The 22,493-nt window shown below is 35.2% G+C and overlaps 5 protein-coding genes, 1 long non-coding RNA gene and 1 other non-coding gene across 8 annotated transcripts; 5 read left to right on the top strand and 2 right to left on the bottom strand.

The window, feature by feature from the left end:
* Positions 1-4,848: 4,848 nt before the first annotated feature.
* On the bottom strand, positions 4,849-7,306 carry LOC106381379. The gene is made up of 4 exons (XM_013821284.3): positions 6,972-7,306; positions 6,305-6,620; positions 5,569-5,731; positions 4,849-5,500 (listed from the first exon to the last, which is right to left on the bottom strand). Exons 1-4 carry the CDS (start codon positions 7,143-7,145, stop codon positions 5,032-5,034), a joined length of 1,122 nt encoding a protein of 373 aa, XP_013676738.2. The 5' UTR covers positions 7,146-7,306; the 3' UTR covers positions 4,849-5,031.
* A 533-nt stretch (positions 7,307-7,839) lies between these two features.
* On the top strand, positions 7,840-10,330 carry LOC106379477 (pentatricopeptide repeat-containing protein At1g74630-like). The gene has a single exon (XM_013819418.3). The coding sequence runs from the start codon at positions 8,093-8,095 to the stop codon at positions 10,025-10,027; it is 1,935 nt and encodes a 644-aa protein (XP_013674872.2). The 5' UTR covers positions 7,840-8,092; the 3' UTR covers positions 10,028-10,330.
* A 165-nt stretch (positions 10,331-10,495) lies between these two features.
* Positions 10,496-11,373, top strand: LOC106379476 (glutathione S-transferase U10-like). The gene is made up of 2 exons (XM_013819417.3): positions 10,496-10,864; positions 10,941-11,373. Exons 1-2 carry the CDS (start codon positions 10,541-10,543, stop codon positions 11,313-11,315), a joined length of 699 nt encoding a protein of 232 aa, XP_013674871.1. The 5' UTR covers positions 10,496-10,540; the 3' UTR covers positions 11,316-11,373.
* A 528-nt stretch (positions 11,374-11,901) lies between these two features.
* On the top strand, positions 11,902-11,982 carry TRNAL-AAG. Its single transcript has one exon. It is a non-coding gene; the product is annotated as a tRNA-Leu (tRNA).
* Positions 11,983-12,410: 428 nt separating this feature from the next.
* LOC106381378 (HVA22-like protein a) lies at positions 12,411-13,850 on the top strand. Its single transcript, XM_013821283.3, has 5 exons — positions 12,411-12,654; positions 12,790-12,816; positions 12,896-13,018; positions 13,101-13,344; positions 13,608-13,850. Exons 1-5 carry the CDS (start codon positions 12,593-12,595, stop codon positions 13,692-13,694), a joined length of 543 nt encoding a protein of 180 aa, XP_013676737.1. The 5' UTR covers positions 12,411-12,592; the 3' UTR covers positions 13,695-13,850.
* Positions 13,851-13,973: 123 nt separating this feature from the next.
* LOC106381377 (F-box/kelch-repeat protein At1g74510-like) lies at positions 13,974-15,658 on the bottom strand. Its single transcript, XM_013821282.3, has 2 exons — positions 15,483-15,658; positions 13,974-15,283 (listed from the first exon to the last, which is right to left on the bottom strand). The coding sequence occupies exon 2, from the start codon at positions 15,269-15,271 to the stop codon at positions 14,135-14,137; it is 1,137 nt and encodes a 378-aa protein (XP_013676736.1). The 5' UTR covers positions 15,272-15,283; positions 15,483-15,658; the 3' UTR covers positions 13,974-14,134.
* Positions 15,659-16,119: 461 nt separating this feature from the next.
* On the top strand, positions 16,120-19,614 carry LOC106381376. Of its 2 annotated transcripts, none has more exons than XR_001276527.3 (6): positions 16,120-16,434; positions 16,584-16,714; positions 16,792-16,832; positions 17,067-18,024; positions 18,562-18,722; positions 18,916-19,614. It is a non-coding gene; the product is annotated as an uncharacterized LOC106381376 (long non-coding RNA). The 2 variants fall into 2 exon arrangements; XR_001276526.3 differs by having other exon boundaries at positions 16,565-16,714.
* Positions 19,615-22,493: the final 2,879 nt, after the last annotated feature.

Genomic DNA, 22,493 nt, shown 5'->3' with positions numbered 1-22,493 from the left:
AGTCGGCAATCAAACCCGAGACCAGCCATGAGCAATGCTTTTCTTTTTTTTTTTAACAACAGCCATGAGCAATGTTTAGTGAAACATTTGCAAAATACCCTTCAAATTTTTTGAAAATACTGTATAGACCTAAGTTCAAAAAAAAAATTTTAACTCCCAAATTTATTTTTAAAAAAAAATTACATAGACAATAATACTACAGATTCCTAAAATTTCAAGGACGGCCCTCATCAAACCAATTACTGTTATATTGGTCCATCATAGTAAAGCCGGTGCTAACTAGTGGCCTAGCAATAAGAAAGACAGTTATTAATTGTTACCTTTCTATATTTATTACAGTAGCTTCCTTCGTCATTTGTCGGCTGGTTACACATGAAGATTTAGATTGTTGATATATGCATTGTGTAGTAGAGGAAGCATATGTAAATTGATATAGTAAATCTATGTTATGTTTTACCAAAAATTATAAGTAATCAAAAAAAAAAAATTATAAGTAATCAATATTTGGGGATCAACAACTTAAATTATGATCTAAATATCAGCCCTCTAGCAATATCTCCGATGTAATCACTCATGTCGATCCAAATGTGAAAATATTGTGGTTATCAATTGTTGTCATGTTCTATTTAATTAATTCTCCTATTATCTGTTAGCAAATTGTTATTTATATGACCTACCATTACATATATAGTGTCGTTATTATATTATGATTTTGATTCAACTCTGTCTAATGCATGATATTGATATAATTTGTTCTGTTGTATGTGATATCGATCAAGCTACGTTCAAAAACGTATTATTCTTCTTATTTGAATAAGATTTAGTGGCGTCGAGAGGGATGGCATACGGATGTACGGACATACGCAAGCATAGTATGAAGACGCAGGCAGCTCATATCGACACACAAATAAATGTGTTGATGCAAACTGTTTTTCTGTTTCATTGGAACAGTGGTTTATATAATAAAATATTTTCGGTGATATATGATAGTGACATATTTGAATATTCGACCTGATTTCTTTCAAATCATTAAATATTTGAGTGAGAAAAGTCCATCCTTTAAGTAGAAACGATCTCATAATAAAATACAAAATATTGTTAAACTGCAGTAACTAAAAGATATATTTCAAATTTATAAACTCTGATGAGATAGTGTATATATACATAGGGGAAAATGATAGATAGTTGAACCTATAAGCTAAGGAAGTATAACTTAATTAAAAGGTAATTTCAAATACTTAGACATTCATAACATTAGAAATTCGTATAACTTTAATCTAATTCGTCTTACGGTAAACTATATATTGATCTTAGAATTTGGTTAATAAAGTAGGTTTGCTATCATTTTTAATCAAATACATAATCAAATTCTTACTTAATATTTGACACTGATATCATTATATAAGGTAAACATTCTTAAGTTTACCAGGTTACTGTACCAAATAATAACACCGTACTCTGAACAATCTTTTCTTCTAGCAAATATATGAAAATGGTAACAGAATTCGAGATCATTTGGGCATACTAAAATTTAGACACAAAATGTTTAAGAATTTATAGAAAATCTTAAAATTTAATACAGGTTGCAGAACATGCATGATGAGTCGGCCCACGATCACATGCTCGTTTGTTTATCTGTTGTAATTGTCACGATATTTATTATGGAAGAGACTACTAATTAGGGTCATCTACAACTACACACATTACTTTAAGCGAAATGATGATGCCCTATTGTTCTGGTAACCCATTATTTTAGAAGAAATTCCATACTATTTTTTTCTATTAACATCCAAAATTATTTTCCATTTTCAGCCAACATCTTAAAGTAAACCTATACGAAAAGCCTTTTTAATAAAGAGAACATACTGATTTATTTCTCGGTTGAAAATATGTTATTCAATTTTTAAAAAAAGTTAAAATAAAAACTAGTATTGTTTGTTATAATTTGTTAAGTATTTTTTACAATCAATTGGCTAACTGTAAAACTACTTTAAGACTCTAAATTCTAAGAAACCATATTAGACATTCTTGATAAAAAATAATGCGGCTGCAACATTAGTAGAAGGGTGTTGAATCCTGGTTTGGTTTTCCAGTATATCGGCTTTAATAAAACACAAAGATATTTCAGTTTTTAAATAGACCTCTCTCTCTCTCTCTCTCTCTCTCTCTCTCTCTCTCTCTCTCTCTCTCTCTCTCTCTCTCTCTCTCTCTCTCTCTCTCTCTCTCTCTCTCTCTCTCTCTCTCTCTCTCTCTCTCTCTCTCTCTCTCTATTTAAAATAATTAGTAAACTTATTAAGTTAGTATTATAATAATTTTTACAAAATAAAAATAATAACCAGTAATATATAATGTTCTTAAATAACTAAATATTAGCACAGATATTTGTCAAGAAAAAGTAAAAATTATGTTTTGATTAATTTGCTAAAATGAAAAAAAATTAATACAAAATATTAAATTACTAAAATCAACATTTTAAATATGAAAATAAATTATGTATACTATTAATTATGCTATATAATTTACATATAAATATACTACTATGTTTAAATTAACCGGTTTATTCGATTTATTTGGTTTATTCGGTTTGATCAGTTTATATACTAATCCATATTCAAATACCGTGGTTTCTTAAAAACAGTATCCATTCGGTATTACCAAATCTAAACCACTTTCTCTATCTATATTCGATTCGGTTTTACCGTATTGAACAGCCCTGCTAGATTAGATTTTTATATTTTAGGATAACATTAAGAGATATAAAATAAATCAAAATAACCTATTTCACTGTGCTATATAAACCCAAGTTTCAAGCACCAAAACATCTATATATAACGATTTTTATATAAAATCATTTAAATGAGAAATAAGTCTATTTTATTTTCGGATGGGTAACCATTAAGTGACTAACTAATGGTGTCTTTTATTTTTGGATGGGTAACTATGAACTATTAAGTTAAGCATTACTTCAAAGAATAAACTATGAACTTGTATTAAGTTCTTAACTAATTCTGTGCATAATGTATGAACAGTTAGATAAAGTCTAAAGCAAGTTAAATATTGATTTGATACCCATACCATGTCTAACAAAACTCTTTGACAGTCATAACTCGCTGTCTACCAAACTTTCTTTGAGAATTCAAATTATATGAAAGACAAACAAATGTTTCGACAAATATATATAATTTTCTGTGAGTCTACATGTGACAATATGCAGTACTCGAATGTGACTTGTTTCCTAGGTCATACTTCATACTATTATTATTGCCTTTTATATTTAGAGTTTATATACGGGAAAATGTGCATGGGCAAAAATATATAAGCCAAAATAATCAAAACTACTTTTGAACATTTTTAAATTTGTTTAAATAATCAAAATTTGTCCACATATATTTCTAAAGAACGTCTCTATTGAGAATATACGGTGCCCTCATGAAACATGAGGTATGTGATGGATTTATTCCAGAATAGTCCAAAATACCATAGCTTCTACTTTTCTTTTCAAACAATAGTATAGTTGTTTTTGGTTTATGAAACCAAGTTCTTATATTATTGATAATTCTTTCTAGACCATAAGTCTATTTTAAAAACGTAAGATGCTCCTGGTTATATTGAAAAATGTAATAAATTATCAGTTATCAATTTTATTTGATTCTTGTAATGTATTTCTAGAAATATTATTTTGTTAAATATTTTTTTTTGTTTGCTTTGTTTGTTGAAACCAGCTGTGATCGAGGAAAAATAAAATCCAACACAGAGAAATCTTAGTTTGATCACCGTTAGTCACCCTGCTTTAAATGGCGAGAATATGTGGAGTGCCATAGATTTCGAACGATAATTGCCGGATCCACGCGGTTATATATATATATGTATATATATATTATTTTGTTGAAATTTGTTTCAACTTTCATATATATTATGTAAAAAGATAGAGAACATGGATGCATTTGTTTTTTTTTTAAATTTTATCTTGTTAAGCTAAAAGAAAAAGAATGTCAAATTTAAGATTCGTTTCTCATAAAATACAGCGGCGTCTGCATATCAATTAATACAAAACTTTTTTAAGGTTTAATAATGCTGCAACCAACCTGTAAGTAAAGCCATCTTTTTTGACATTACATGTTTTGAAGTACTGTCCACCGTAAATCTATTATAGAGTCGTTTTCCGTAAAGCAGTTCATTATAAATTTATAATCATGTGTAACCTAAACATATGGCAACAAAATTGACGTCTTTCATTCTTTTAATAATATTTCTGAAAGCAAAAATTATCCATTTCTAATGGAGATCCGATCACCCATTTCTAAAGGAGACTGAAATAAGATCTGAACTGATCCATTTGAGTAATTTAATAATAGGTTGTGTTTCAAAAAAAAAAGTTGTTTCAAATTTTTTTTAATAATATATATGTTGTATATATGTATTTGCCTTATACTCTTTGAGTAAGCTAAAACCATACAATTTTTTTACTGTTATAAACTATTACTTTATCGAATTCATGATAACATATAATTATAAGAAAACTTTATAATGTAGGAATTTTTTAATTTAGTTATACATTTGGAAAATACAAAAGTAAAAGATATAAATGATCTAGTCAGCTTTGGATACGCAATTGGCTCATTGAAATAAGGGAATGAGGCCCAAGTCCACGTCGGCTAAATGAATGGCTTGTGATGAACTACGTAGCACTCGCAGAACTTTTGTCCATGATACAGAAACTGTTGTAACTCATTAACTGTTGTATCAGAATCTATTTATCAACTATTATGATCTTGGATCCATGATGGGATTTATACTTGTAATATTGTCGTTTCTATTCAATTGCTTTTACATAAAACTCGAAGAAAATACTGAACAATAAATAAGCTAAATTACTGCAAGAAAGTTGCACTCATTTTTGAAAAAAGAAAAAAAGTTGCACTCATTTATAAGAAAAGAACATGGTAGAAAACAAAACAATATAGTAAGACTTTTAAGTGTAGTAGCGTACAATCAATAAACTATGTATGGGCCTGGGCTCACATAGTGAACTTACTTGGAAGACGCATAGGTCTCTTGCAAGAAGTTGTAGAGCTCTTGAGCAACAAGAGAAGGATACTCTTCTTGAGGCAAGAGTGCACCTTCAACCTCCACAAATGTGCTAACTCCTTTGGCTCCTCTAAGTGCCTCCATCTCAGCTTTTGATCTCTTTGGAGCTCCTTTCGTTGACATCACCATAACCGGAAGTTTCCCTTCCAAATCAGCAAACAGCTGGAGAAACTCATCCCTGGATGAAACCGGGTCGAGCAAACCGGTTAAGAAAGCTGCAGGGACGTAGCGTGATCCCTTCTGCTTTGTTAACTCGTATCTGCTTTGGATTATGGCCTCAGTCACGTTGCTTTGATCTGCGTAAACATGGGATTTGTATTGAGACTCGATTGATTTCTCGTTGCTCACTAGCATGTTGTACATCATCCAACCAACACCAGGTGCTCTTAGTGTTCCTCTTAGGAGACCATACCTGTTGGGACAGAAACCAGGTCAATCAAGACAGGACTAAGACAGGAGGACTTAATGAAAGCAACAGACCTTGTCACCATGGAAGAGTCACGGCCAAACACAATAGGGAGAGGTCCAGCCCATGTAGGTGCAACAGCAGCAATAGCTGATGGTTTGAGTAGCCCACGTTGGGTAGCACGTACTGCCAGTGTTGCTGCATGTCCTCCTCCAATGATTACTATATCATCGTTACCTGTTTCGTTTTAACATCATGTCAAGATAAAAGCATTTCATACCCATACACATGGTCTCCGAATAAGCTTAAGCTACACAATTCTAGCACTCACTAAAACTCATGTATAACCAATGTTAAAGAAATCGCTAAGCACTAACTAGTCGTTTTGTAGAAGACTAGTGACTAGGCATGATATATGGAGCCTAGACTTTAACGAATTTATGATTTATTTTATATATATTTTACATTTATATAAAGGTATTTTAGTTTTTGGGTTTAATTATAAAATTGTTTGGATGATATCAAAATTAGATACTCAAAACAAAAGAAGTTAGACAAATTGTAGATTTATACTAACATTATTACTTAATTTAACATATTTAGACTCATTTAGATCGATTTATTATAGTTTAAACCGATTTGAGTAGTATAAATCGTTTCGGTTAGGACCCCCGCCTAGACTGATATTTAGAACCATGTGCATAACCAAATATAGATATAACTAGTCTACATGGATCAGTTTCCATATCGAACAAACATGTACCCAGAACTAAAGCCATGGAAGCAGTTCATATAAAGCTTTACACTAACCTGCCTGGCTCATTGGGCTCTCAGGTGAGTTCATGAAGTCAACCACAAACCTCTCCATGACATCTGTGTCGTAATCCATCTTAAGTTTATCAGAGTAACCAAGACCAGGCCAATCTACAATAGTTGCACGCCAATTAACTTCCCCGTCACGCTGCACGATGTTTCTAGCCACAGATCTCCACTCCTCCACGGTGCTAACATCTGATATCGTTGGTATCATGAGGATATTCTTCGCTGATTCACTCTTCTCTCCCTCATGCTCCTCATAGTGGATACCGATCGAGTTTCCCTTGAACTTCCACTGCCACTTGCTTGTCTAAAACAGAACAACAATGAAACCAAATAAACTAACGATTATTCCATAAAGATCGTAACTTTTCAATCCTGGTTTCAAAATAAACAACATCGATCTCAAGTCAATTGATAGAGCATCCAATACATCTCACTTTAAAGTCAAATGATCAAAGCTTTCAACTGAAATTGAACAATAAGAGCGTGACGTTCAGACAAAACAGAACAACATCAAACCAATAAACTAAATATTGTTCCATAAAGATCATAACTTTCATCAACCTCTTCATCAAAAACTATTATACCATTTTTAGCAATCTCTTAAGGAAGTCAAATGATCAAACTTTAAAGACGATCAGACAAAACACTAACTAACCTTAGTTTGGACTGAAGCTTTGTCATCGATGGAGATCGAGGGGTTTCCGACAGAAGCTCTCACCGAAACGGGTTTGAAACTTTTTGAACCAAGCAAGAGAAACGGTCTTCGAATTTTGCAGGAAGAGGGAACGAAGGGTGGTGAAGATACAGAGAAAGCAGCTGAAGCAGCCATGGAAGCAGAGGAGAGGATGGATAATACAATAAAGTTAGAGGCTTTTCGAAGATCTGGTAGGAAGCGACGATTCAAAGGTTGAGACTTTAGAACCACCAGACGTGTTGATTTTGCTTCTCGTCGTCAAAGGCGTTGGGAAAAAATCTCAGAAATTTTCAGCAGCAGTCCAAATATATTTCATATTTTGCGTTCTTATCCATGAAGAATGTTAAACGTCATAATCAACCCCATAAACAATATGAACCATAAACCTCTGCAAATAAAGACCTTAAGGCTTAGCTTAAGTTATGATTGTTTGAAAGTTTGTGTTGGCAGTGAAGAAATCACTGATGATAGCCAGTAGCTGAAACCATAGGTCTAAATAACAAATCGAAATGAATTTTAAATAATTGATTATGTGATTCAAATCAGTTTAAACCATTATAAAATGATTAAAATTGATCTAAACGACCATTAAATCAAATAATAACGCTAATGCATATAGACAATTTTTTTGTATAACTAATTTTTATAATTATAAAAATAATTTTAATTAAATCTAAAAAAAATATTTAATATTAATGTAAATTATAAAAAAAATTAGCAAGTCATTAAAAAGTTTGTATAATTAATGTTTATAATTCTTGCTGTTCTACGAAAGTCTAGTTACTGGATAGCAATTTTTAAACTTTAGTTATTTGCTGAAACAGAATATTGTGAAAACAGAGAAAACATGAACTTGTTTAGATGATTCCAGTCTTGTCTGCAACACTACTAGGCACTTCAGTTTTTTTCATCACGGTCAGCTCTTGCAGGCGCTCTATCCAGTTGTATAACTTTGTGGAATAATGTATCATTTCACATCAATGCACTCACTCAGAAGCATAGGATGCCAATGAGAAACTCTCAGCTTCTCGAGTTTTGTGTTTAGTTAATTAGTTACTTGCCACTGTCTCTTTTAGACAATAATGTCTATTGCACTACACCATCACAACTCTCTCCTCACTACCTACAAGACCTTGAGAGCACTAACCCAAATCCATGCCTCCTTCATCAAATCCGGCGTCGACACCGATTCCTACTTCACCGGAAAACTCATCCTACAATGTTCCATCTCCATCCCCAACGCTTTACCCTACGCTCGCCGTCTCTTGCTCTCTTATCCTCACCCTGACGCCTTCATGTTCAACACTCTCGTCCGAGGGTACTCACAATCCGACAACCCACAGAGCTCCATCCCCGTGTTTGTTGAGATGATGAGGAAAGGTCGGATCTTTCCGGACAGCTTCTCCTTCGCGTTTGTAGTCAAGGCGGCGGCGAGTTTTAGGGATCTGAGAACTGGGTTTCAGTTGCATTGTCAAGCTTTGAAGCATGGGTTGTGTTCGCATGTGTTCGTCGCCACTACCTTGATCGGTCTGTACGGGGAATGCGGTTGCGTGGAGTTTGCTCGCAAGGTGTTCGATGAAATGCCTCAACGGAATTTAGTTGCGTGGAATGCTGCGGTAACTGCGTGTTTCAGAGGGAATGACGTTGTGGGAGCGGAGGAGATCTTTGGTGAGATGAATGTGAGGGATCAGATGTCGTGGAACGTGATGCTCGCTGGTTACACTAAAGCTGGGGAGGTTGAGAGTGCTAAACGCGTGTTTTCGGATATGCCTAGCAAGGATGATGTCTCTTGGAGCACTATGATTGTTGGGTTTGCGCATAACGGTAGCTTCCATGAGGCTTTCTCTTGTTTCAGGGAGCTGAGACGAGGAGAGATGAGACCAAATGAAGTAAGCTTGACAGGAGTTCTCTCTGCCTGTTCACAGTCTGGAGCGTTTGAGTTTGGGAAGGCGTTACATGGGTTTGTAGATAAAGCAGGGTTTAGTTGGATAGTCTCCTTGAACAATGCGCTTATCGATATGTATTCTAGGTGCGGTGATGTCTCATTAGCTAGGTTAGTCTTTGAAAGTATGGCAGAGAAGAAGAGCATTGTGTCTTGGACTTCAATGATTGCGGGGTTAGCAATGTACGGTCACGGTGAAGAAGCTATTAGACTCTTCAACGAAATGACCGAGTCTGGTGTTACTCCTGATAAGATATCTTTCGTTTCGCTTCTGTACGCTTGCAGTCATGCTGGACTGATCAGAGAAGGTGAAGATTACTTCTCTAAGATGAAGAGAGTTTACAACATAGAACCAGAGATTGAACACTATGGTTGCATGGTTGATTTATATGGCCGATCTGGAAAGCTCCAAAAGGCTTACAGTTTCATATGCCAAATGCCGGTTCCACCAACTGCTGTAGTGTGGAGGACTCTTCTCGGGGCTTGCAGTAGTCATGGAGATACCGAGCTGGCCGAGGAAGTTAAAAAAAGGCTTAATGAGCTTGACCCAGACAACCCTGGTGATCTTGTTCTGTTATCGAATGTTTATGCTACCTCTGGTAAATGGAAGGACGTTGCTTCTATCAGAAAGTCAATGATTGTGAATAAGATCAAGAAGGTAACTGGTTGGAGCTTGGTTGAGGTTGATAAAGCCATGTACAAGTTCACTGCCGGTGAGAAAAAGAAGGGAAAAATCATTACAGAGGCCCACGAGAAGCTAAAGGAAATCATCTTGAGGCTTAAAGATGAAGCTGGGTATGCCCCGGAAGTTGCAAATGCTTTATATGATATAGAAGAAGAAGAAAAGGAGGATCAAGTGAGTAAACACAGTGAGAAGCTTGCACTTGCATTTGCTCTTGCTAGATGTCCCCAAGGAGCAAGTATCAGGATAGTAAAGAATCTGAGAATCTGTAGAGATTGTCACACTGTTATGAAGCTAGCCTCGAGAGTTTATGGTGTAGAAATTGTGGTCAGAGACAGAAGCCGCTTCCATTCGTTCAAGGACGGTTCTTGTTCCTGCCGTGATTACTGGTAAAAGTTCTGATTACAACGTTCCTTTTTCTCAAGTGTTTGGGGGAAAATGTAGAATGTTCAGACATTGAATGCACAAGTCTTCCCCAAGTTCTGACATAACAGTTGAAAGTAATTGGAGACTGAAGTTGAGATTGCTTGCAGTGTGGGAGACAGTCTTATCGTTTGAATGATCAGAGGCTCTCGGGCAGTTCTAGAACAGTACTCTAGTTTGTGTTTTATGATTTTCATTTTCTTAGGCGGCAATACAGTCAAAGAACTTTGAATATTAAACTCTATTTTACCAGTCTTGAATATATATCTAATAAACAAATCCTTCATTCAATAAGTTCGAATGTTGTCACATCATATCTATTGAATAATTCAAACTTTTCAGTCAAAACTTTGAACAAAAGATAAAATAAACACCACAATATGCTTGATGAACAAGACAAACACAATCCAAAGCAAAGACACTCACGTCTCAAAACTCTATAAAGAGGACAACCCCCAAGAAGTATAGAAGGAAAGAAAAACAATGGAGGAAAACAAGAGCAAAGTGACACTACATGGGATGTGGGCAAGCTCATACTCAAAGAGAGTCGAAATCGCTCTTAAACTCAAGGGTATACTCTACGAGTACGTGGAAGAAGATCTAAGCAACAAGACGGAGTCGCTGGTTCGACTCAACCCTGTTCACAAGAAGGTTCCTCTTCTTGTCCATGATGGTAAACCAGTGGCTGAATCACAAGTGATTCTTGAATATATCGATGAAACGTGGAACAACTCTCCTCGTCTCTTGCCAGAGGATTCTTATGAAAGGGCCCAGGTTCGGTTCTGGGTCAGCTACATCAACCAACAGGTGTTGTACCAGATCTCTCGCCAGAAAATTGATATGGTTATTGTAAGGAATAAATGATTGTTGTTTCTTGTTGAAGGTGATTGAGGTCATGGGTAAAGTTCTGTTTCAAGAAGGTGAAGCTCAAGAAAAGGCTATAGAAGAGGCTAGAGAGAGGTTCAAAGTTCTTGAAGAGGGACTAAAGAAGCATTTCCCAAATAAAACCATCAGAGAGAATGATGATGTAGGGCTTTTGGACATCATCATCATCTCTACTTTTGGATCCCACAAAGTTTATCATGACGTGTTCGGTGTAGGGGTAATTGATCAAGTGAACACTCCAACATTATACAACTGGATAGAGAGCCTGAAAGAGCTGGCCGTGATGAAAGAAGCTGAAGTGCCTAGTGATAGGTTGGTGCCCTTTCTCCAGATGTATAGACAAATGCATCTCCAGCAGGCTGCAAACGCCTAATGATTTGTATCAAAAGGATAATAAATAAAAGGCATTTGCCAAAATTTGTTCCTTTCGTTTATGTACTGATGATGGCAGTTACTAATGTATGATACTGATACTAATTACTAAATAAAGGCATTTGTTTGGTACAAGCCACTGCATCAGAGATTCACATGGCTACTACAGCTGTGAAACCCTTTTTCTTGCGCAGCCTTTTTATCTATAATCCCATCAAAAAGAAGTTCGTAAGCATAATATGTAATACAGCTCTTCTTCAACAGATCCTCAAACACAAGCTTAGGAGCAGCCACCTCCTTTTTATCAACATCAAAAATAGTATTCACACCCTCAGGGTACCAGTCCTCTCTGAACCATCAGATGGATAACACCATCAGCTTCATAAACTCTATTAGGAGAAAGGTTACTACTTGAAATGAAATCCCTAAAAGGTTGGAACTTTCATGTACGATTTGGTTTCGGAGTTTGGTGGCCTACTCGAGGACACAGGAGACTTCGAAGAAACTTGTCTGACCAAAATGATTTGTAAAAAAAAAAAAAAAAAAAAAAATTATTTCTAAAATGATCAATCTAGGTTGAACAACAAGTTGATATGGCCGAGTTGGTCTAAGGCGCCAGATTAAGGTTCTGGTCCGAAAGGGCGTGGGTTCAAATCCCACTGTCAACATTTCTTTTTGTGAATTTTTCCGAAAGGTAGTAATTCTCTGCAACTGTTTGTAGTTTGCTAGTGGTCCTGAAATGAATGAAGAAGAAAAACTTAAATGACTTTAAAGTTTAAACCATTGTTATTAGTTAATCTTTAGTAAATAAATAAAATATTAGTATCTATTATAGCTTAACTATTTAATTAAGTTTTAAACGATAAAAATTTGAATCAATCACTAAAATTAATATATGTGTTTTTTTAGCAACACAAAAGAAAAAAAAATATGTGTAAGAAAAGTTTTATTCAATGTACAATATACATTTTTGCCAAATTTCCTAAAACGGATTTTTACCCAAAAAGAAAAAAAATTGCTATTTTTTTTTGACGTCGGCAACAGTTACATAATAGCTTAGATTAATGGTAGCTTTCTATTTACTTATTCACTCATCTCGTTTTCACACTTTTTTGCCCACCATTAAAAGCCAAGAACTTTCTACAGGTCGGCCACACAATTATTCGCTCTCTTTCTCTCTCACTCTGTCTATCTATCAACAATCTATCTCCAGTGACTAGTATTGTTTTCAGTGGAGGAAGAATCAGATTCAGAGCCAAAATCAAACATTGAGAGAGGATGGGATCTGGAGTTGGAAGTTTCCTCAAGGTTCTTTTGAGGAACTTCGATGTTCTTGCTGGGTAATGTTCAAATCTACTCTCTCCTTCTCAAATCTCTGAGTCTAATGCTCAGTCTAGTTTCTATGTTTTTAGACAGAACCCATGTTTAAAGTTCCAATCTTTGTACTGATACTACTCGCAATTCTCTTGTTGCAGGCCTGTTGTTAGTCTCGTTTATCCACTGTAAGTGTCTCAATGATTGATCTCTAGAGCTCATGCTTTACTTGATCTAATGCTTCCTTCTTCTTCTTGTAATGGACAGACATGCCTCAGTGAGAGCCATTGAAACTCAATCTCACGCTGATGACAAACAGTGGCTCACTTACTGGGTCCTTTACTCCTTACTCACACTCTTCGAGCTCACATTCGCCAAGCTCATCGAATGGTAAAAGATCACTGACAACACCACGAATCCAAAGTTTCTTCCTTTCGGTTGCTGACAATGTTGTTGTTGTGTAATAATCTAGGGTACCGATTTGGTCATACGCCAAGCTGATCTTGACCTGCTGGCTTGTGATTCCTTACTTCAGCGGCGCTGCTTATGTCTATGAACACTTTGTCAGACCTGTGTTTGTTAACCCACAGAGCATTAACATTTGGTATGTGCCAAAGAAGATGGATTTCTTCAGAAAGCCAGATGATGTGTTGACAGCTGCTGAGAAGTACATTGCTGAGAATGGTCCTGATGCTTTCGAGAAGATCTTAAGCAGAGTAATGCTCTCTCTCTCTCTCCCCTTAAGCAGATTTTGCTCTCTAAGTTCCAGAATGTGACAGTGACTCTTCTTTACTTATAACCAGTGTTCTAAAAATCGGTTTAAGCGGTATTTTGGACCTTTTTTTTCACAAAAACGGTTTAGGCGTTCAAAAAAATCAATTTAGACCCCTGTTTAATCAATAATCACCCCTATTATATGTGTATTTACGGCCCAGCGATTTTTTGAACATTGCTTATGACTCTTGTTTTGATTTTGCAGGCCGATAAATCAAGAAGATATATTAAAGAGCATGAGACAATGTATGGTGAGGAGTATCAGTATGAAGGGAACTTCAAAAGCTATTAACTTTTAGAGTGTGCGAGTGTGAAGCAAGCAAGTTCATGTCTTTGATGTTGTATTGTTTTGCTGCTTCTTTTGTGTGGGATCTCTGCTGTGTAAAAAGAAATGCTAATAATGGAATCAAATTACAATGTTGTGAGATTAGACAACATGAGGTTTGTTCTTAAATTCTGTTCAAAATTATTGAAACTTGTTCAGTTCCACCGGATTGTGTCTGAACAACAACAACCCCAAAAAGACAGTGAAGAATATAACACAAAGAGCCCTAATAAACAAGTCAATCACTGGGTCTCTCAAGTCTTATTAATGAGGAAAGTTCATGCTCTAATTAGAATCAAATTACAATGTAGTGAGGTTAGACAACATGAGGATTGTCCTTTAAACCTTATTAAAACTTGTTCAGTTCCACCACGTCATTGTCAATAACTTGCCGCTCAAGTCTTTCCTCAACATCCCATAACAACACAATTATACACAAAGCTTTCTGATGGCTTTGAAGCAAGAACTCTCCAATGCAGAGACTTACCTTCCCTTGGGAAACAAGCATTGATCTCTATGGTTCTTCTTCCAACTCCCCTAGGCCCTATACCCACCACCACTAACTTATCCCCACAAGCCCTAAACGCCATCCCCCAACCGTTCATCCAAGAATCTCTCTCCGGCAAGTTCCCAACTTTGTTCCATACATTACGCCTCTTGTCATACTTCCTCACCTCTTGCTGAGCGTAATCCGCAGCATAGAGCTCATCTTTCACCACAGCTACAAGCGGCCGCGCCCCTGAACCAGAGGAAGCCTCCTTTGCCTGATCTCCTCCTCCGTTGCTTCCTTGCTGTAGCATGTTAGGTATCAATGTCCATGTCTTCTTCTTCAGATCATACACCTCACCACACATAAGCATCTTCGAGCTTCCCTCTCCAATACCTCCAATAACATAGAAGCTCCCGTCCATGAACACACTCGAACACATCTTCCTCACCTTGTTCATGCGCGTTATCACCGTCCACTCCCCACTCTCCAAGCTATAAATCTCAGCTGAGTTCAATATCTTCCCACACGGGTCATACTCACACCCTCCAGCTACAACCGCCACCTCACCAAGACTCGCTGAACCAAACAAGCACCTCGGAGTATTCATTTGCTTACCAGACGTCCACGCATGGGTCAAGATGCTATACTTGTAAATCACATGAGACTTAACTTCTTTACCGAACACAAGAAGCTCTGTACCAACGGCAAGAGACTCTTTATCCGAACACCTGAAGCATTCGTTGAGTGTCATTTTGGGTACACGTAGCCAACGGTCTCCGTTTGGATCATAAGCTTCCCATTCCATTTCCCTGCCGGTGAAGTAGATCCAATGCTCCACGATACCCTTTGCTCGTCTCAGCCTATACAGATCCTTGTCCTTGATAAGCGAGCGGAAGGTTCTATCCGTTGAGGCGATGGAGGGGAAGTCAGATAAGGAACAGTGAGCTATGCAGTTGGGAAGTGCGTCTTTGTCAAGCGTAGTTACAGGTGGACTCTCTACCTCACACGAAGATGGTAAGTCTCTTGAGACAAGATCACTCGGAGCCTCTAACATGATTGGAGGAAGCTAAGAGAACAATCAAACAGAAACTCAAACCCATCAATCCAAGAAACATACATTAATTATTTAATAAAGTCACCAACTTTACTATGAACATGTTCTTTAACTCAGCAAAACAATCATTAGAATCCACAATACGATCAGATCAAAAGCAATTCAGATCCCAAATTCCATAAAGAAGTGAGCTTTACAAATCAAAGCTCACCAGTTGTAGAAGAATCAACCCTCCTCGATTCGTTGATTTGAGATCTGCAATAAAAAAGAACTGAAATTAAGCCAAAACCCACTTTAGATACGATGATGTGTCAGCTGAATGGTAGTAGTATATTCGAGTTGTGATCTGCATTTTTTTTTTTTTTCGGATCCCACGAATGGAACTAGTGGGGTGATTTATATACAAATATAAAATCAAGAGAAAAGGTGATGAATTTTTATTAAGTTCAAAATCAGTCTTTGGGCTTGGATTGAACCAACCCAGGCCGTTAAGCCCATCTACGACCCTAACATGCAAGCTTCTAGTAATGGTCTGGATCTGCTTTTAGGCTTTTAGCCCGTTTGTTACCTCATCCATTTTGCTGTGAATTATCTTTGCTGAGAATAATCTATCATCTTCTTTCATTTTATTTTTGCCATAATTTCTAGACTTGTTTTTTTTGCTAAAATATAATTTCTAGACTTGTTAATGTTACTAATACTCTTTTACTATATTTTCACTGAAATTTAAAGTCTATAGATGCAGTTCGCAATAGCCTTGGTTTAATATGTGGTTAACTGAGAATCTATATATATATATATATATATATATCTAAAGTAGAGTTCCCTCTCTCCAGGGTCCTCCACGTCAGATTCTTCAATCCTCCGATTTCTTTTGATTTTATAAGAATTCCCTTTTGATCTAAAGTAGAGTTCCCTTTGGATTTTCGATTTTATAAGAATTCTTCAATCTTCCGATTTCTTTTGAAACGCCTGAGACGAAGAAACTGGTGACAAACTATGGATACCTCCCGAGAGATCCAACTTTCGTCTCCGTGTCAAGAAAGAAAACAAGTTAATCTAGAAACAGACATCTTTGCTTGGCCTGCGGAATCTCCATCTTCGGCAGCGGCGGCTCTGACCGGCTTGATAATATCTATTTTCTCTGGCCATCTATCGCGTAGGTGAATATCTCTTTTCTTTAGATTATAGAATAAACTTCAAAAAAAAATTGTTGTTAATTAGGACAAATCTGCTATGTCCTCATCTGATATCAACATGTTTCTTTTCTCATATGTAATGATTTGATGCAAGAGATGCGATCCATTTTTAGGGTTTTCTGATTCTTCGATCTAAAGGAGACAAAACTGCTTAAATCGGCGTGACACTTCAGTTTGTAAAGGGTTTCGATCACGTCCTTACACCAATCTGAACAAATTCTTCCAGATTCATCGCATTAAAAAGGTATGCTTTCATTCTCTCCAAATCATCTACATCTTTGAATCACTTTTTTTTGCGAAGCATAAAGAATCAATATTCAGGATTCGGACATGGTGAAGATCGCTCCTAGAAATCCAGAAAGGTTGAATCTTTGTATCCTTTTATGTAGTTTATGTACCCATTTTCATTGACTCCATAGGTGTCGTACCTTGAGATTAAAAGTCTTTGAGAGATTTAAGAAACAGTTCGAGAGTTCTCTGCAGATGTACGGATCATGTTTCTTAGTAAAAACCTTTAATTGTTTGTTTTTGTTGTGTTTTTTGTTGTGTTCTACTCAGGTTTAGTGTTCAACATGTTCTTCTTTTTTTTCTTACAGAACAGGAGAGAGACCATGATCAAGGAGAGAATCAGAAACTGAGTCTATATCAAGCCTTTAGTCTAAAGACCCTCCTTGCAGATTATCTGCTTCTGATAGCTTACAAAGATACACAAATCTCCTAACACCATCTTATGTACACACAAAAAAAATCTCTGCTCTGTTTGGTATCGACTATCTGAGTCACCCTTTGCTTATAGTTAAATGTATGATTAATAAGAAGGCCATTTTCTGCATCCCAAGGATCGGGTGACTCATCATCATCATTCCCTTACTTTATTGAACTAAATTGTTTCATGATATCTCATACTAAAGACTATTGCAGATAGAATAAGCGGGTGTGTTCGAATGCGCATAGTGGCTTTGATAGTTTCTGCCTTTGAGTTATCTTCCCTTAAGTGTCGTTACTGTGCTTCAGTGTCAACTTATATCGTTTGGGGACACTCAGATCTCTTTATTTCCATTCACGTTCTTAGTAAGACCTTATTGTGTCTAATTTATGAGCTTCTTACTGAGGCTTTTCTGGACTTTAAGCTACTGATGAATCTCATGTGTATTTGTGCTTCTAAAATTGGAATGTATTCCTCTTGAGTTTTTGTGAATCGATTTAAATGTTATTGGTCATAATTGGATCGGTATTACATTGCCCTTCAACGAATCGTAATTCACAATGTGAACATACATACGTTTGTGAACATACATACATACAAATTGTGAAGCATTCATAGTCTTCTCTATTATTCCAGCCTCCACAATAAGACTTTCTCAAGTAATGAAGTGTTACGATCTTTTTTTTGCAGCTACATACGTTTGAGTTGCTATTATAGTTAATGTGCACATTAAGATAATGCAGAGATGAATGTCTGAATCTCAGTTTTCAGTTGCAAAAGCTGAGGAAGATAATGATTAAAAGCATAAACCATCAACTCAGGCTCTCAGCTATCATAATGTTTCTCAGGTCTTTCTCTGACTTCTCTTTCTCTATATTTTTAATTGTCCCAAAATTTTTAGGTAAGATAGACAATGCTATTCATTCACTAATTTTCCTGGTGCATCTTTGAAGAATCTTCTGAACACATGTGTCCTTATATACTTCTACAGTGTTTATTCTAATGATGGTCCTAAGCGAACATACTTTATTCTGGGATTACAAAACTTGATTTCCTAAAATCTATCTTCACTCTAAACTTGTGAAGAGTATCACTCTAAACAGCATATTTTATTTATCTGTGTAGTACATGGGATTTCCGTTACGTCTGGTTTCAATCGCTCTCTCTCTCTCTCTCTCTCTCTCTCTCTCTCTCTCTCTCTCTCTATGTGATCTAGCATATATGTGTCGTAGCTGTAATGTATTGTATGATCTCTCAAATATTTCTGTAGTAATGGACTTCACATATGGAAAAGAATGCTGTTATTAGTTGAGAACATGTTAGTGTCAATTTGGTTTCACCTGTTGACTTCATCAACTGGTCTAACTATTTTTATTTGGTTTCAGTCTCAATCTGTTCATTCATAGCAGGAATTCTGAGTAGTTATACCAAGACCTAAGCTTTTACCAGGCTTACATGTTCAAAGCACCTATGGTTACAGTAAAAAATGGTTCTTCCTCTCGGTATGGTCTCATGCTCAACTGACATTAGCCTCCCACTGTGTCATGTAAGTCTCATTATCCAAGCATCTGATATATTAGCTTAAACCTTACTGTCTTGAAACTCTCATGATTCACCTATAATATTTTGGTTAATAATTGAAGGTAAGTTATAAATTGTGCTGACAAAAAAAGTTAAAATTTCTTTATTTGTTATGAAGCTCTGTTTTTCTATCCTCCATTTCATTTTTTGGTCTACAGAAACAGCTACGTGGTAACAATGCAGCCAGTATCCGCAATGTGTGATTGGCAAGTTTGGGCATACCTGCAAATTTGTTCACTCCATGAGCTCTTATTCTTCTTCCTTAAGCTACAGCCCGATGGTTTCTTCAGTCATTGACATGCCCCTCACACCTTACCCTCTTGAGTCCTCATTGCTCAGCACATTAGCACCCTCTTGAGTCCTCATTGCTCAGCACATTAGCTCCATCATCATCATCCTCAGATGAAAACGCACAGAGCTTCACTCTTCGAGCTCCAAGAAAACTCAAAACCACAACACAAGTGGTGGCTCTGAACCGTTGCTGCTGAAGTCTCTCCGGCTTCTTCTTTGACAACCAGCCTGAGCCATTCTGATCCTGCTAAGACCAAAAAGAATACCCAGTTAGCATTGAGTTTAAGACTTAGAAGTTAAAGATACAAAGCTCAAAAGGGAGAACCTCACTCTACTTCTTCTATTGTTCCTCTATTGCTCTTTTCTTTAAATCAAACTTGCATGAACTGAGGACATGAAAGATGTCTATAAACTATAAACATGTTTGGGACCAAGTAAGATAGATTGAACTATAATGAGTTTTTTTTTTAATATATGAAAAAAAGGAACTAAAAATATTTGTGTATAGCTTTGATAAAAAAACTGATCATTGTAATTTTTTATGCATAGCTCTTGCATTTCGTTAAGTTTCTTTCATGATCAAAATTTGTGTAATGTTTTACTACGAATCTCTTTAACTTTATACTCTTAAATAGTATGGCTAAAAAAATACAGCAAATACAAATATATGCAAATTGTTTAAAAACATCTGTATAAATACACTATTAGGCGAGAGTGCACTGCACTAAAATTATATACCGATTGCTTGATCAAGAAGTTATTACTAAACCAAGATGAATATAACAAAACCAAAAAAATTTGATCCCACAATATCCGAAAACGTTATACACGTTTGTCAAGCCCAAACAAGGCTACATTAACAAACGTAATAGTCCAATGTCTCTAACGGCCCTTAATTTGTTGATAAAATGTGCCACTTATTACTTCAAACCGAAAATACCGTGATATATCAAAATATCAAATGTTATTGTATTTAGAAAATATAATTTTTTATAGAAATTATGTACTGGTTTAAAAAGGTCAACTATAGTTTCAGCAATGATATGAAAATAGAAAATATATATAGTTTCATAGTACGAACGATAGACCAATATAAAAGAACCCGGCAAAAAAATACATAAAACAAAAGAAAAATTAGATGATTAAAACAAATAGATTAAAATATCCACACAACCATAATAAAATAGAACTTATCTCTATTCAATTTGAGAAATTACCACAAATACCATATTCGTAGTACTATTTATTATGTTTACACTAACTAATTTTACCCCCACTTTTAATGAAGAATAAAAAAATATTTATATCCTAAGGTTAACTAATCTAAACTTAGGGTTTTAAGTTAAAGAGTGAGATAGGTTTTTTGAAATGTGAAATTTAAGATTCTAAAAAATATATAAATAAATACTTAAAAAATATTTAAATATTTTAAAAATAGTTTCAAACACAATTTTAAAAAAAAGAAATTTTTAAAAAAAAAAAAATTATTAGGATAATTTTAAATAAAAATAGTTTATTAGTATAATTTGTATATATTATTACATTTTCTGAATTATTTTTTTTTCTAATTTTGTTTCCTCTAAAAATAGAGAACAATGAAAGTTACTCTCATCTTAATTCAAACCAAAAATATTTATTAAAAACAATAATTTGATCTCAAAATTATTTTATTGTTTGTTTCTCTATAATATCATTTCTATAATGATTTTAAATGCTTTATAAATTATTATAAAATTATATAAAATTGTTTTTATTATAACTTCTCGTCCGTAGGGCGGGCCGACCCTAGTATCCTATAAGGTATAGTATCTTATTATGTATCAATGAAAGATTAGTACCCTATATTATTCGACCTACGAGTTGTTTTACATATGATGACTTAAGGCAGGGACTCGGACCACACTACCAACTTTCAAAATATGCATGCAATAGTTGTAATAAATATAACCAGTGCACGACAAAATCTCGTTCTTTTTACTAGAACGAGACTATGGATATTAATTAGGGATACTAAATACACGATCGAGTTATATAGCACATCCTCATGCATCATGCATGCATGCAACTACTTTGCTTTGAAACTACTTTATCTCACTGAAATTTTAAGACTATAGGCAGCTCGCAATAGTCTCCATTTAATTTTAACTGAGAATATCCTAGAGGTATAGTATCGTTTGTTATCTTTCGTGTTACAAAAATAGTATATTTTGTTATGTGCCGATGAAAGTTACTTATTATCCCATATTATTCGACCTACGACTTCATTTACTTCGGATGACTTAAGGTAGGATTAGGACCACACCAGCAACTTTTGAAATATGCATTAGTTTTGTAATAAGCAACCAGTGCGCGACAAAATCTCGTTCTTTTTACTAGAGCGAGACTATAGATAGTGACAATAAATATTACCCCCACGAATCATATATGTACATGGAACCTCATGCATGCAACTACTTTGCTTTTAAAACTCTTTTCTTTTGTCTCCTGGCCCGTGGGACCACATAATAAACAAGTTCTGACGCTAATTACAATCATTAAACATAAGCAAGAAGATTAATTATGACTAAGGAAATTTGCAAGGAAAGAACCTTAGACGATGGTGGATGTTGTCGATCATTTTAGTATAATGACAACTTAGGTTTAAGTACCAAGTTGTAACATAGAAAACGAATCTGCATGACGTAGAGCGACCAAGTATTGATTTGTGTTGTTTAGATCAGACACGTTAAAGCCAGCAACCTACTGACTTAGTTCTGGTTGTTTATTAAGAATGGTCACCAACTAGAATGTGCAAGAGGTATAGCCTTTCAGGGTAAGTTATTTCGAATCACAACGCATGATGTTAAAACGTTCCTGAACATTTAGAATATTTTGCGACACTCTTTTACAAAATTTGGATGCGTGATCGTAGAGTTTTGTAGCGTTTCACCACTGTCTTTTTCATAAATTTATTTATTAATTTTAAACTTAAAATCCGAATAGAAATAGAGAAAAATATGTTCCTATTTGGCATTTGCTTTTACATATTCCTAATGTTTTTTTTTATTTGATGAGAATCTTTAATGGAAAAGGTATTTCAATTCCTTTTTAAAAAGTTCATATAAACACAAACTGAAGCAACTGGTACTATTTTTCCCTAAACATTTTCAGATAATTCTATTTCCAATAATACACACACACACAATAATACAAGCTGTTATACCGATTTTTTTTTCTCAATATAAGGATTAACTGGAAATTTTGCCGTGTTTTATTTTGTCTTTTGTGATGTAAACGCATTGGATTTAGAAAAGGATGCTTTTGTGCGTTTAATTAAATTCACGTGCAGATTCAGAATTCATAGGCTCTTGGGATTAATCCTAAGTCACAATCTTATAATTAATCGCATCCTATAAATGGAGTGTGCCCTTTCTTTTTCTTTTGTTATTTTCTTAACAAGGAGTGT

Source organism: Brassica napus, chromosome A2 (genome assembly GCF_020379485.1).
Source record: "Brassica napus cultivar Da-Ae chromosome A2, Da-Ae, whole genome shotgun sequence".
Taxonomy (NCBI): domain Eukaryota; kingdom Viridiplantae; phylum Streptophyta; class Magnoliopsida; order Brassicales; family Brassicaceae; genus Brassica; species Brassica napus.
The sequence above is the reverse complement of the archived record's forward strand: the minus strand, read 5'-3'. Positions and strand labels throughout refer to the sequence as shown.